The sequence below is a fragment of the Octodon degus genome, unplaced genomic scaffold (assembly GCF_000260255.1).
Source record: "Octodon degus isolate 3935 unplaced genomic scaffold, OctDeg1.0 scaffold00097, whole genome shotgun sequence".
NCBI classification, from domain to species: domain Eukaryota; kingdom Metazoa; phylum Chordata; class Mammalia; order Rodentia; family Octodontidae; genus Octodon; species Octodon degus.
The window spans coordinates 28,337-42,263 of record NW_004524673.1 but is presented as its reverse complement, the minus strand read 5'-3'; the positions used below and the strand labels follow the sequence as shown (position 1 = coordinate 42,263).

At 33.0% G+C, this 13,927-nt stretch overlaps 1 protein-coding gene across 1 annotated transcript in view; it reads left to right on the top strand.

Annotated features, from left to right (window-relative positions):
* The window catches only part of Ccdc102b (coiled-coil domain containing 102B), a 129,981-nt gene that overhangs the window by 93,745 nt on the left and 22,309 nt on the right, over positions 1–13,927 (top strand). The window contains exons 4-5 of the mRNA XM_023723150.1: positions 268–289; positions 1,210–1,326. Coding sequence (XP_023578918.1) covers positions 268–289; positions 1,210–1,326 — 139 coding nt within the window. The remainder of the gene's footprint in view (positions 1–267; positions 290–1,209; positions 1,327–13,927) is intronic.

Genomic DNA, 13,927 nt, shown 5'->3' with positions numbered 1-13,927 from the left:
AAAAAAAAAAGTCACCTATTTACCTTACATAATAGTGATTAATTGTACAAGGACAGGTAATCATAAAAGTTTGCTGTATTAGATCAAGTTCTTCTCACCTTCCATATGCTCTCTCAAAGGTACCAATTCTGAATATTGATCTTCTGCATAGTTTTTTGGGAAATTAGCCTCCTTCTCTACTGTAATCTATTTCTAGTTGGATTGAGTTTTGGCATCTTCTGTTATGCTTTCTGTACTGCCACTTCCTATCAGTTTATTGCTTTTCAGAAAACTGTTTCGGTGTACTCAGGTAAGGGATATAGTAAATATTCATAGATTTTCACTCTTCTGGTTATTAGCTGTGCCAATTTTGGAAAATTTGCTTAAGACTATGGTTCACTTTTTCCGTATATTAGGGATAACCATAGTAAAGTCTAATATACAAAAATACTACTAACATTAACAAAAATGACACATACCAACTTTAGTTGCTGGAGCCTAGAATATTACTATAAACACTGACAAAATCATGAGTAGTTTTAAATTTTTAAATAAAAGGTATGATATTAGCTTTTATACTCTGATTATAAGATTGTGTACACTTTGAGTAATGGAAACATTTATTTATATAATTAAGGAAAAATTATTAGCATTACTAATAATACATATTGTGGGTAAGTAATCACAGAATTTACAAATTTTTCTAAGATTTTATGTTTTTATGCAGTAGTTTCTTAGGAAATGTACCGACGTCTTTTGTAGATATGCTGTATAAATTTTACCAGCCCATTCACCATACATATATGTAATTTTTCCTTTGTCCAAATTTGTTTCTATAATGATTTATTAAATATAATTTATAGAAAAGATACAAATAAGGTTATTAAAATACTGAGGTACTGATTAATAGTCAAGAATTAAAGATCAGCATTAGCTGGATTAGTTTAGAAGTCAGCTGGTCCATCATTTGAAAATCTTTTTGCTCAGTATTCAATTAGTGAATTGGATTTTAGGGAGATTTTCTGATTCTTTTTTTGCTGAGCAACTTAATATTTTTCAACTGCAAGTATATTACATGGTTCCTTCTTGAAAGTTACAGCAGCAAAAATATCCTGCCAAAATCTATATAGAAAAAATAAAAGACCTAAAGAAAATGAAAGAGTAGTGTGGAACATATTAGTGGCAGAAGTTATAAAAACCTATGATAGTTTCAAAACTTTTCTCTTTCAGTTTGACATTCTTCATGGAATACATGAAAATGAAATGGAACAGATAATAGGAGATATAAAGGAAGAATCTAATTCTCAAAACAACAATGATGGAATCATCTATGAGTTAAGATCAGAGGTAAGATATTGAAAAAAGGGTGCAATGCACATTAAATATATTTAAACATTGTTAAGCTCTGTATTATTCTAAGTAGTATATCTGAGGTGCTTGGTTATTCAATGAAGTAATATATTCATGTAAAGTATGATTTTCATCAAATTTCAATTTGGCTTCTTTAACTTAAAAAATGAATGTCATGTTTCTCCATATCTTTTCTGACATAATAACACATTTCTCTCTGGTACTGAATTGTCTGAATGTACAATAGATCATTTAACCATTCACATTTTGTAAAATATCAATTGTTTTCATAGCCTGGCTATCACAAATAAAAAGAGTTCTATATACATTTATATGTAGGTTTTACTGAGGGATAAAATTTTTAATTCATTTGTATACATGCCAAGTAGGGTTAGTATTGCTGGATTATCTGATATATTTATTGATTCCACTTGCAAAGACTTTGGGAGATTACGACATCTAGCAGTGAAAATATCCATCAATGGTTCTCAAGGATGTAGTGATGAGCAGAGTGGGTGGTGAGGCTTCAAAGCAGCGGCACGATGGCTGCTCGAGGTGGCGTCAGTATTTCTTCTCTTGACAGTGTTGCAATTTCTGTATTTATTAAAACAGCCTGTGAATGGATAATTTTCTAACAGTGAAACTTCAAACAAATCACCTTAATTCAGTTAAAAGACCCACTTACAAATCCTTGATAAAAATGCCAAGTTTCACCTGTTCCATGTATTCATCTGAAAATTTATGAACTTCATTTTCTCAGCATTTAGGAAATCCAAGAAGCCTGAGTCTAAATTTTTATCCTGACACTAGATGATGTCTACCTTTTCATTAATTGCATAGATTTTTCTGAGTTTATTTGCTTATTTATAAAGTGGTATTAAAATTTTACTGAAAAGTTTGATTCATATATGTTAATTACTACAAATCATATATATATAATAGACAATAAATAACTATTTTTTTCAAATTTCATTTGTTATATCATGTATCCATTGAGATTTTCAGATGTCATTAACAGTAAAAAATTCTACCAGAATATTTTAACACTTGTCTGATTCACACCTATATGTTTGCTCAAATGTAAGGTATTCTGAGTTTTAAAGATGCCATCTTGTAGCAAGCACACCTACCACATATCCTGCTGGCAAATACATTTCCAATAAATGCTGCTGCAGGGAATACATCTTTTAATGTGAACTGCATTATTCTGATATTATTCTCTAAAATTTCTCAAGGGAAAGAGACTCTCCTTTCCAAAGCTTACCGCAGCTAGCATCTTGTCCCATGTTTGCTTCATTTCCAACTTTTCCATGCCTGCTTCTCCTAGAATTTTCCATGTATTTCCTCATATGCTGACTATGGAAGGAACTTTGAGGATTATTGGGACAAAGACCATGAATGTACTGCCTTGGTAAAAGTTGAAGTTTTTTTTTAACTATTATTTCATTGATTTCCTTACTGATACTAATAAATTATCCATGAAGGAATTTACTATTGTTTAGTATTCTCTATTTGGTATTCTTTATTTAGTATTCTATTACTCTTTAGGAATAAATGTTTTCTGCATCATACAAGGAAATGTTCTTAAAGTAGATTTTTTTTTTACCTAATCCTAAATGAATGTTATATATTTAAAGTATCAAATATATCATTTTTCTCACTTGTAGAACATATATATATATATATATATATATATATATATAATTTTTCTCTTTGGAGTACTTGGGATTGAATTTATGAGACTTTGCAATGAACTAAATTCTAGTCTTTTATTTTAATGATGAGATTTCATTAAGTCATTAAGTGTCCAGGCTAGGCTTGAAACCTGTCTCAGCCTTTCAAAGTGTTAGGATTACAGGTATGTGCTACTGTGTCCTGCTCAGGAAATCTAGCCTGATCCCAGATCAAAGCTGCTTCCAAAAGGACTAGATAGGTAAAATTTTTAATTAAGTGATTACATAAGTAGTCCCTTTGCCTTTGCAAGATTTTGCTATATATTTTTTATACCCAGAAATATTATATTATTGATAGGCTTGTAAAGATGCATTTTTTTTTCATGTGAGTGAAAACTGGGTTCTGTGTGAATAAACAAGATGCAGTAATAATGAAGTAAAAAAAAAAAAACCCAACAAAATAATGAGGCTATATTCACATTCATTCAATGTCTGATTCAATTGTTTATTCAAAAATGTCTATCTGTGACCTGTGACCTCCCATGTATTTGGCACTCAGGTGGGACATTGAGGATTCCATAGAATTACGTAATGGTGGCCACAGGTTAAAACAAAATCAATGCACGTGGTAAAATACAGTGTACTGAATGCCTTTCCTATTGCTAAGACAAAATATGCAACACACACAGCATAAAGGTGAAGAGGTTTAGTTTGTATCACAATTTTAGAGAGCCAGCTGGCTTTCAGGCAAAAACAACATAATGGGGACTGTCGTGGATAGTGGAGCACGGAGAGGAGCACTAGCGAGAGGTGCACCCTGCAGAGCCTCTCCGTCCTCCAGTGGTCCATGTAGAAATGGGCCCCCACCTGGTAAGTGCATTGCTGAATATCATACCCACACGGCTCAGTCACCTCCCAGGATTCTCTGAAGCCAGACAGATCATCAAGTTAGCTTAACCATCACACACAGTGAGTTACATGTTTTAATTGTCAAGGCGTAGTGTTTTATTTAAATGCAAAGTGAAGATATCAAGGTTGAAATATGAGGGATGCACAACAGTTAGGCAAAGTGCAAGGGCAGGGCAGGTCAAAGGGATGTAAAAATACCCCGCAGACGTCGCAGTGAGACTATAGTATTAGCATGAAATAAATGTGATTTTAAAATTCGTTATGTGGATATGACAATAGAGGAAAATGCTTTACTTTTCTACTTCACTACTGTAGATATCAGCAGTTATGCTGATTTGGGGAATGCTATGATATCAGAAGAGCAATGTAGTCCACGGGAAGAAATTCATCACAGAGTTGTTAGAGTAAGAGAGAAGACCACGCTGAGAGCAGAAAGATTTTTTCACATTGTGTTAAAAATGAAAAAGGTTTGATTTCGTAATTTTTTCTTAAAATGCAAGATCTAACTTTAATAATTCTGAATACATTGTGTAGTACTGCTGTGCTAGGGGTTGACATTCAGTGCTGTGCATAGTAGAAGTGGATCTGCCCTCAGAAACCTGCCTTCAGGGAGGGACAGAGTGATCGTCAAAGAGCAAATAGTTAAGTGCATGTTTCCAAATGTATTGCAGCTGCTTTGCATGTGTGCAAGATGCCGAGTCAGACTCTTCTAGTCCAACATTACAGATGATATAGTGAAGCTTCTATTTGTAGGTGGTTAAATAGTATCACTGATGACTAGAAGCATTAGAAACCCAGCATTATCATAATTTAATTTTTTGAGATAGTTGTAGTTGGGGATTTCAACTGATTTTACTCTCGTATTAGAATATCTCTTACTGACATTACACTTTCTAGTAAACAGATTTAGATTGATAAAATACTATGAATATATTGGAAATGGTCATGCAATTTTGGAGGAGAATATTAATTGTTGCATGCATGCGGATTCAGAAATCTATTAGTGATAGAAACTCAAACATTCTGGATTCATATCAACAAATCTCAGGAACGAGATCTATAAAAAGATATTTGGTGTCAGCGAGATAGCTCAGTGGTTTAAAGCACCTATTTAGGCAAGCTTAGGAAAGCACTCAGGGGACACAGTTCCATCCTCGGCACCACATGCCATGCCAGCCCCGCCCCCAGGGTGGGCTGAGCAGGCCAAGGGGGAAAAAAAAAGATATTTGAGTGTCAGGGAGATAACTAGTGGCACAAACACCTGTCTGGCAAGCACAAGGTTATGAGTTTGATTCTCAGTATCAGGAAAAAAAAAAAAAAAAGATTTGTCAAGAGTAGGAGGAAATAACAGCCTGGGAAAGTTAAAATCAAGCTGTCACTGAGAGATATATTTCCTGGTCTTTTATACTTACAAGTTAAATAATCCAATTTTTTTATCTTTAAATTTTTATGGCTTTTTTTTTTTTTGTATTTTGGGGAATGATCGACAGGGTGTTCAGGGTCTCACTACTAGATTGGACTTGTAGTGATCTGCCTGTTTATGGCCTCCCAAGAACTGGGATTACAGGCATGTTTTGTTCTTTTATAGAGAATAAAAATTAGTAAACAAAATTTCCATTAGAAATGATATAGTATTTCACTAAACAATGTAATAGAAATTCAGCCAGGGTTGTTATATTGCATAATGTTGTCTTCAAATTAGTTTAGATTACCAGATATAAGCATGTAAAAAATTATAAGAAATTAAACAGAACAAGAAAAAAAAATTTAAGCATTAACTTTTCCTTTCAATCGATCACCAGAAATCAGCAGTACAATTACCTAAGCTATCCTGGAAGAGAGAATAATCTAGCTATTAAGACTAAAACTATCACCCTGCTGATAGTTTGCTATCATTTTGTAGAAATCTGATAACTAGACAATTAAATCATGGGTGAAAACCTGTGATCAGATAACTTAGGAAATATTAAATACCATAAGCAATATATTTGAAAGTTTTGAATTGTGTAAGATGAAATCAAATATTTAAAAGTCCTTTATTGAATATTATACCCAAGTAAGTAGTTCTGGTTGTCTAGGTCTTGGAAGAGCTTACTAGCTAAATTAGTCTAATGACTTCATTATAAGATGAAGTTTATTTCTTCTGTTGGATGCAGTATAGTGAGACTGTGAAATATTTGGAATATAAAAGACTTAAGCATAACTATTCAGTGTTTGCTTGTTATAGGGCCCATCTACCTCTTTTCATTTTAGTGCTAATCCTGGAAATGACCATTGATTAAATGAGTGAAGTAAAGATAAACAATATAACAAAAAAAGCCTTCGATTTTAAGCATTTACATGTTTGAAGGTAAAACAACAAAACAGAATTAAAAATGAAAGGAGTCATAGTTGTCCTTATTCATTTGCAATATGACTTGACTCTATTTGACTACATTTGATGTTTTCAGAACACTAATAATTGCTGTGATCTAAGTGTTTGGTGTTGCATCTTCATCCAAGTTACTATGCTGGAATCCTAACTTCCAAAGTGGTGGCATTATATGGAGATTTCAGACTTGAATAGGTTTATGAGGATGAAGTCCCTGTGAATAGGATTAGTGACTTTAAAAATACCTGAGAGAGTTAACTTATCCCACTCACCCTGTGAAAACCCAGCGAGAAAGCGCCAGCTGTGAAACAGAAAGAAGCAGCCCTTGCTAGAGACCCTATGTACTGGTTTCTTGATCTCAGCCCTCTTAACATTTAAAATTGTAAAAGGTACATTTCTATTGCTTATAAAATTCCCACTTTAAAGTATTTTGTTCCAGCAGCCCAAATAGATGAACACAGTAACTGATACAGACTACCAAGTATAGTGGTTGAAAGGACAAAAATATACATGTAAGTTAGCTAAGTCATAAAGACAAGTCCAATTTTCATATGATGCCTCTAGTTTAAAGGATTAGTGGGTGAAAGCCAGAGCCCTCTTAATCTCTGCTGAATTGGATTTTCTTTAATGGAGTAAGATGTTTCTTTCAAATAGCATTATAGTCTATGGCCATACCACCCTGAGTGCATCCAATCTCATCAAATAATTAGAAATTTTGCTATATTTCAAATATCTAAACAAGAAAAAATATTAATTAAAATGGTTCCATGAATTGATAGATAAGTAATCTTTATTTTTTATTCTGGTATAGATGAGTGGCTATTAAAGCAATTATTTTTAACAGTGTTGTACCATATTGATTTTTATTTTTAAATACTAATCAGTTCAATTTCAAATAAGCTGTTCTGGAATTTAGTCTTTTAACCTGAGGGATTTTGATGGTGTTTATTTAACAATGACACTGGGAGAGAAAAGTTCTTTTCAGTTCATGATTGAGTCTTTGATTTTAGATTTTCTAGAAATCACTGTGGTATTATTGATTACTAAGGAAATAAATTGGAAAACTGAAAAATCAAACAATTATTCATCCTAATCTTTTATCAAAAATAAGAGGAGAGTGTCATTTGGGGGCAGGCAAGGATGGAAGGAAAAATAGGCCAAAAATTAAGGGGAGAGAATTATTTGGCAGATATATTCTTGTCTTAAATATTGAAAATAATGGAAGATACACAGGTACCTACTACAATCCTTGGTTTTCTTTCTGAGGGTGTATCATTCACTACTTAGGGCTAATGTTAACTTCATGTAACAGTTGGACCATTGGATACTTAGACAGTGGATGAAGATTATGTCCACGATGTTATCTCTGGATGAGATGAGCATTCTAGCTGGTTGACTGAACAGACCTGATTGTCTTCACTAATGTAGGCAGGCCCCATGCAGTCAGTAAGAGAGCTGAACGGAACATAAAATGCGAAGAAGTGAGAAATACTGATGCCTAAAAGTAGATACCACTGATTTTTTTCCTGGCCTTGATAATTGAATAAAGCATCAAATATAAATGGATCTTCTGCTTGCTGGAGGCAGAAGTCAGAACTTCTCAAACTCTGTAATTGTATCAGTGAGTTCCTTATTTCTACCTCATTTCTTTCTACTGCTCTCCCTCCATCTCCGTCTCTGTTGCTGTCTCTGTTTCTCCATCTCTCTGTCTTTCTGTCTGTTGGTCTCTCTTTTTTCTCTCTCATTTCTTTTCTGTGAATGACAAAGCAGAAGCATAAAATAGCATGTTCAAGGTAAATCTTATAAAATGAGGAAATCTTAATTTGCTTAATTGTGGTAACATTTTACCATGTATGGGTATCCCATAACTTCATTTTGCATAACAGATATACAAACAACAAAATCCATTTTTAAATCATTGTGTATTAGAGGAAGATGAAATTTTAAAAGTCCTATATTTATTATCTTAAAAAGCCAGGGTTCAATTGCTGGTCCAATCCCTGCCCCTGAGATGCACTGAGCCTGCAGTAGAGTCTGGGAGTGGTGGTGCATACCTGCAATCCCAGAGCTGGGGAGGCTGAAAACAGGAGGATCACTATGAATCTGATTTGTATAGTGAGACCCTGTACCAAATACAGAAATGAAAAAAAAAACCTTATCTTAAAAGGAAAAGATATTTACTATAAGTGGAGAAAGACAGAATGCTACATAAAAAAGTAATATGGATGGAAGAAACATTTACTCTTTTTAGTAAAATCGTAATAGCAACAAAAACAAATAAATATATGAGTGATTTGGACTTGAAATAATCTTTCAGAAATTAAACTGGAAAACAATGACATATGAAAAAGAAAATTTCTTCTAAAAGAATTCAATAATTAGTCTGAAAAGTAAAAATTAATAAAAAGAGAAGATGGAATTTAAAGGGGAAAAAATTAGGAAAAATAAAGAAGATTTATCCCACATGAGAATCATGAATATTTGTTGGAAATCTCTACCTGAATATTTAGCCTACAGAACATACATACTCCATTCTATGAAATTTAAGAAACATAGACTAAAATAAATTGCCTAAAAGCAAATATGGAGAAATAAATGAGAGCATATAGATGATCAGAAATAAGATTATTACCAGATTTCTCAACACACAGTTCCAGAAATTATAGAACAATAAAGGTGGTTCTTCAAAACTCTGAAAGAAAACATTCTACATGTTCAAATTCTATTCATATCCAGTTATCAAACAATATATACAACAGTTTGTAATTAAGTGAAAAATTACACAAGGTATTATTTTTCCTACTAGTTCAAAAAGTAAACTAAAAGCATGAAGTATTACAAAATAGAACCAAGTAAAATTGATTCTGAAATGTTTCTGATGTTCTGGTGAAAGGAGACACCTCTGGTGAGGTTCAGGCAGTAAGCTGTCTAATAAGAATGATGCTGACAGTTATTTCAAGTTTTTTGTGTGTCTAGGAAATTTTTGTTTTCATAAGGATTACCCAGATTAATGGTAACTACATTAGAATTTAAGCAGAAGAAAATGAGGTTCTCTGTAATTGTATCAGATAAATAAATGCAAAAACTGTATAGTGAAATAAATATAATTTTAGTGTACTATTTAAGTCATATGTAAATTTGCTTTTACAGGGTTAAGACAATGTGAAACATATTCTGCACTGAGATATGGCATGTGTGAGAAATACAGAAAGAAGAAAGTATAAAATAAAATTTCCACAGTAGAATTTTAATAAAAAATTCAAAATTGAATACTGTAGAGTTACTATGACTATATAAATGACAAAAAATAAATATAAAAGTTTAATCATATAAGTCAGTGATTGTAAAGGCTGGACAAACCCTACTTGCATTTACATAAAACTACTTGACTTATTTAAATTATAACGTCTAATGTCATATACATCAGTATCTATTGCTTCATTTTTAACAATAAATCATATCATAGGTTAATTATGAGAAAGGAAGTTAAAACTGAAAGACCCTAAATAACCACTAGTTATCTAGCACTTACTTTACAAATAAAAAAGGTGGCAGCTAGAAATGTTCACAGACTGAAAACAGAGTTTGTTATTTTAAGACTCCCTACTGTTTAAGCTGATTACCTGGGAAATCTTATTCCATGAACAGGAATTTGCAAATAAATACTTAAAATAGTTTGGCTCCTTGAGCCCAATTTGAAGCTCTGATTACCTCATCAGGATTAAATGTTTGGAAAACAGGTCAGAGAAAATACATCCCTTTTCTTTTCCTTTCTTTACATTGCTATTATTAATATCTTTCTCCATTCATTACAAAGTAGCTTTCAGGGCTGGCCAAAGAGATCAGCACATTAAAGTGCCTGCAAGTAGGCACAGGGGCCACATGTTCCATCCCCCGGGCCTGCTGTGCCGGCCCCGCCCTTGCAGAGGTGGCAATTGGGACTGGGCTTGGTGGCGCACGCATGTAATCCCAGCTCTTGGGAGGCTGTAAACAGGTGGATCACTATGAGTCTGATCTAGTAGTGAGACCCTGAACATCATGTAGGCCCTTTCCTAAAATAAAAAAAAAGAAAGAAAGTAGCTTTCATACAAATAATATCTTAAATATATAGTATATATCCTAAAGTAGATAAGCTTTTATCTTTTTCAATTGAATATTGAGTAACAACACAAGGAGTTATCAGGAATTGAATCATTAATTTCTAAAAATGAAAATTATAAATACGTTTTAAGTTAATTAACTAAATTACTATAATTGGTAGCTTATCAGTACTTTGAGCTATTAAGTGGGGAAGCTTGAACGTACTAAGTGTTGATATAATTTTTAATAGTCTACATAATATTATTTGAAACAAGAGGACACCGAGAAGAGCAAAAGCAATTCTGCATATCAAAGGCAGGGTAGGAGGCATCACAATATCTGACTTGAAAATATACTATAAAGCTACTTTGATTAAATCAGCATGGTACTGGGAAAAAAAAAAAAAAAACAAAAAAACAAGAGACCCGAGAACCTCCTGAACAAAACGAAGGATGCACACACAACTATAAACATACTCAGCTACCTTATCTTTGATAAAGAGGCCAAATATGTTTACTGGAAGAAAAAGATTATCTCTGTAATAAATGGTGCTAAAAACAGGCTCTCTATATGCCCAAAACTAAAACTAGACCCATTTCTATCATCATGCACTAAATCCAAATTATATATATCAAAGCTCTAAATATTAAAACAAAAACTCTAAATCTATTGGAAGAGAAAATAGGTAGAAATCTTGAGGACATAAATGTAGGCAGAGAGTTCATGAATAATACTCAAAGTGAATGGGCAGTACTTCAAAGAATCAACAAATGGGATCTCCACTTATTAAAAAGCTTTTGTGCAGCAAAAGAAAGCAGTAACAAAATGAAAAGACTACCAACAGAGTAGGAAAATATTTTACCCAACTGTCTTTCAGGCAAAGGACTTCTATGTAGAACATATAAAAAATTGTAAAAAGTTAGACTCCCACAAAATTCAAAGACCAAACCCAAAAATGGGGTTTTGAGATAAGTGCACATTTCTCATGTGAAGAAATACAAATGGTAAATAAATACATGAAATAATGTTTAACATCATTGGTCATTCAAGAGATGCAAAATAAAATAAAACTGAGAGTCCATTTCTAGAAAGAATGACTATAAACAAGAAATAAATAAATGACAAATGCTAGAGGGGCTGTGAGGAAAAAGGAACCATTCTCCACTGTTGGTGGGAGTATAGAGTGGCACAGCCACTGTGGAAATCAGTGTGGAGATTCTTCAGAAATATAGGCTTGGAGATTCCATTCAACCCAGCTATTCCCCTTCTGATTATCTTCCCAGAAAAATTAAAAATATCATACCACAGTAACTTATGTGCACTCATGTTTATAGCCACATAATATGTAATAGTTAAATTTTGGAAATATGCCCATCAACCAAGAAATGGATAAAAAAATGTGACATTTTTAAACAGTGGATTGTCCAGAAATGGGCATCTGAGATGAACACACACTTCTCAGAGAACGAAATTAAAGAAACAAATAAATATATGAAAAAATGCTCCACATCACTAGCCATCCGTGAAATGCAAATTAAAACAATGCTGAGATAACATCTCACCCCAGAAAGATTGGCTATCACAAAGAAATCAACCAACAACAAATGTTGGAGAGGCTGTGGGGAAAGGGGAACTCTTCTCCACTGTTGGTGGGAGTGTACACTGGTGCAACCATTATGGAAATCAGTGTGGAGACTCCTTAGAAAACTAGGACTGGAAATTCCATTCAAGCCTGCTATCCCCCTACTGGGAATTTTCCCGGAGGAACTGAAAGCATCATATCATAGTGATATATGCATACCTATGTTTACAGCAGCACAATTTGTAATAGCCAGAACATGGAAACAACCAAAATGCCCGTCACATGTGAAATGGTTGAAAAAGATATGGTACTTTTATATAATGGAGTACTACTCATCTAGAAAGAATGATAAACTTGAAGGCTTCATATTTAAGTGGATGCCCCTTGAAGATATATTTATTAGTAAAATAAACCAGACCCACATCTGTAAATATCATATTGTCTCCCTAATATAAGGACTTACAATTCCGTGTATGGTTAGGTTTCTAAATTTCTTTGTAAAAATATGTAAATACTTATTTATACTTTTATATAATTATTTTTCCTTCATATTCTGTAAGGACTTAAAGTTCAACATATCAATGTCTGATGGAAAATACCTGTTCCAGGATATGCCAAAATGTTTGATATTTCTACAGATAGGATAAACCAAACTGCATATATTGCAGGTTAATAATTAGCTTCTCTTCTGGAGGGTTAACAACCTAAGTTAGCAGATCAAAATTTGGAGAAAAGGAAGGGCTTCATGATTAGCCAACATTTTGGCCCTAGCCTTTCAAGGTCAGTGAAGACTCGGGACATAGGAGAACCTGTACTATAACAACATGTAACTCAGTTGTGCTCCAAACTTTCTGATCAAGAAGATTATGGAGCCACAGAGAAATGTGTTTGATGATCTAAAGTGAGCCTGGGGAGAGTCACATGGAGGAAAAAACATTTTCCCAAGCTTTCACAGAGAGCAAAGTGGTCAAGCAATGGCTGTGACTCATTCTCATGTCAGACACTGACAAAAGGATGTACAAAAGGTGGTACAGGGCTACAGGATAAATCCTGAATGTACTTGGCTGAACTTATCAGATACAAAAGTTACATTTCTGGGTATAAAGGTCTTGCTATATCTTGGTCTTAACCATCCAGTAGAAAAGTATACAAGTGAGGTATATAAAGTAAATCCATATTAATACGATGAGCTGTAAAATGCTCAAGTCAATAACTTCTGAGGATAACCCACTAATATTATAGACTGCTAGACAGTGTTAGATTGTTTAGTTGAATTCAAACACTTATAGTATTTAGATGCCAATAGAATATTCACCTCTGACAGGACAAATAAATAAATAAATAAAAATTTAAAAAAAGATACAAGGGAAAGATCATTTTGTATTTATATATACAAAATAGGATAAATTTACAGCTACTTTTGCTTAACTCAATGAGAAGAAAGAAGTAGACTAACAGTGTTTGGACAGGATATCCTGTCTGTTTCTTGTATTATGGATAATCACTAAGAAAATAACAATGTATAGTGTATTGACTATCAAAACTGTCCTATTAATCAGCTGTGAAACTGTCTGATTCATATTTATTTCTCAATAAAAAAGAAAAAAATAAACAGTGGATTGCTATTCAGTAACATAGAAAGATCAACTTGAGACTTTTACATATAAATGGATGTAATTTGAAACCTTGCTCATCAGTAAAATAAATCATACTCATATGTAAAATAATATCTGCCTGGTATGAAAAATTGAAAAAGTAAATAAGGTTTAAAAGGTAGAATAGATATTGTGAAATGGGAAGAAATTGTTCCAAAGGATACAGGAACTAAAATGGGGAAAACAAGAAAAGAAGAAAGAAAAGGAAGAAAAATTGCAAATTAGTTATATTATTAGTGTCTCTTAGTTCATACAAAGGGAAGGTTTTCCCTAATATTGATTGGAGAATGTTTATGTCCATATCTTATATTCTGATTAACTATTTTCC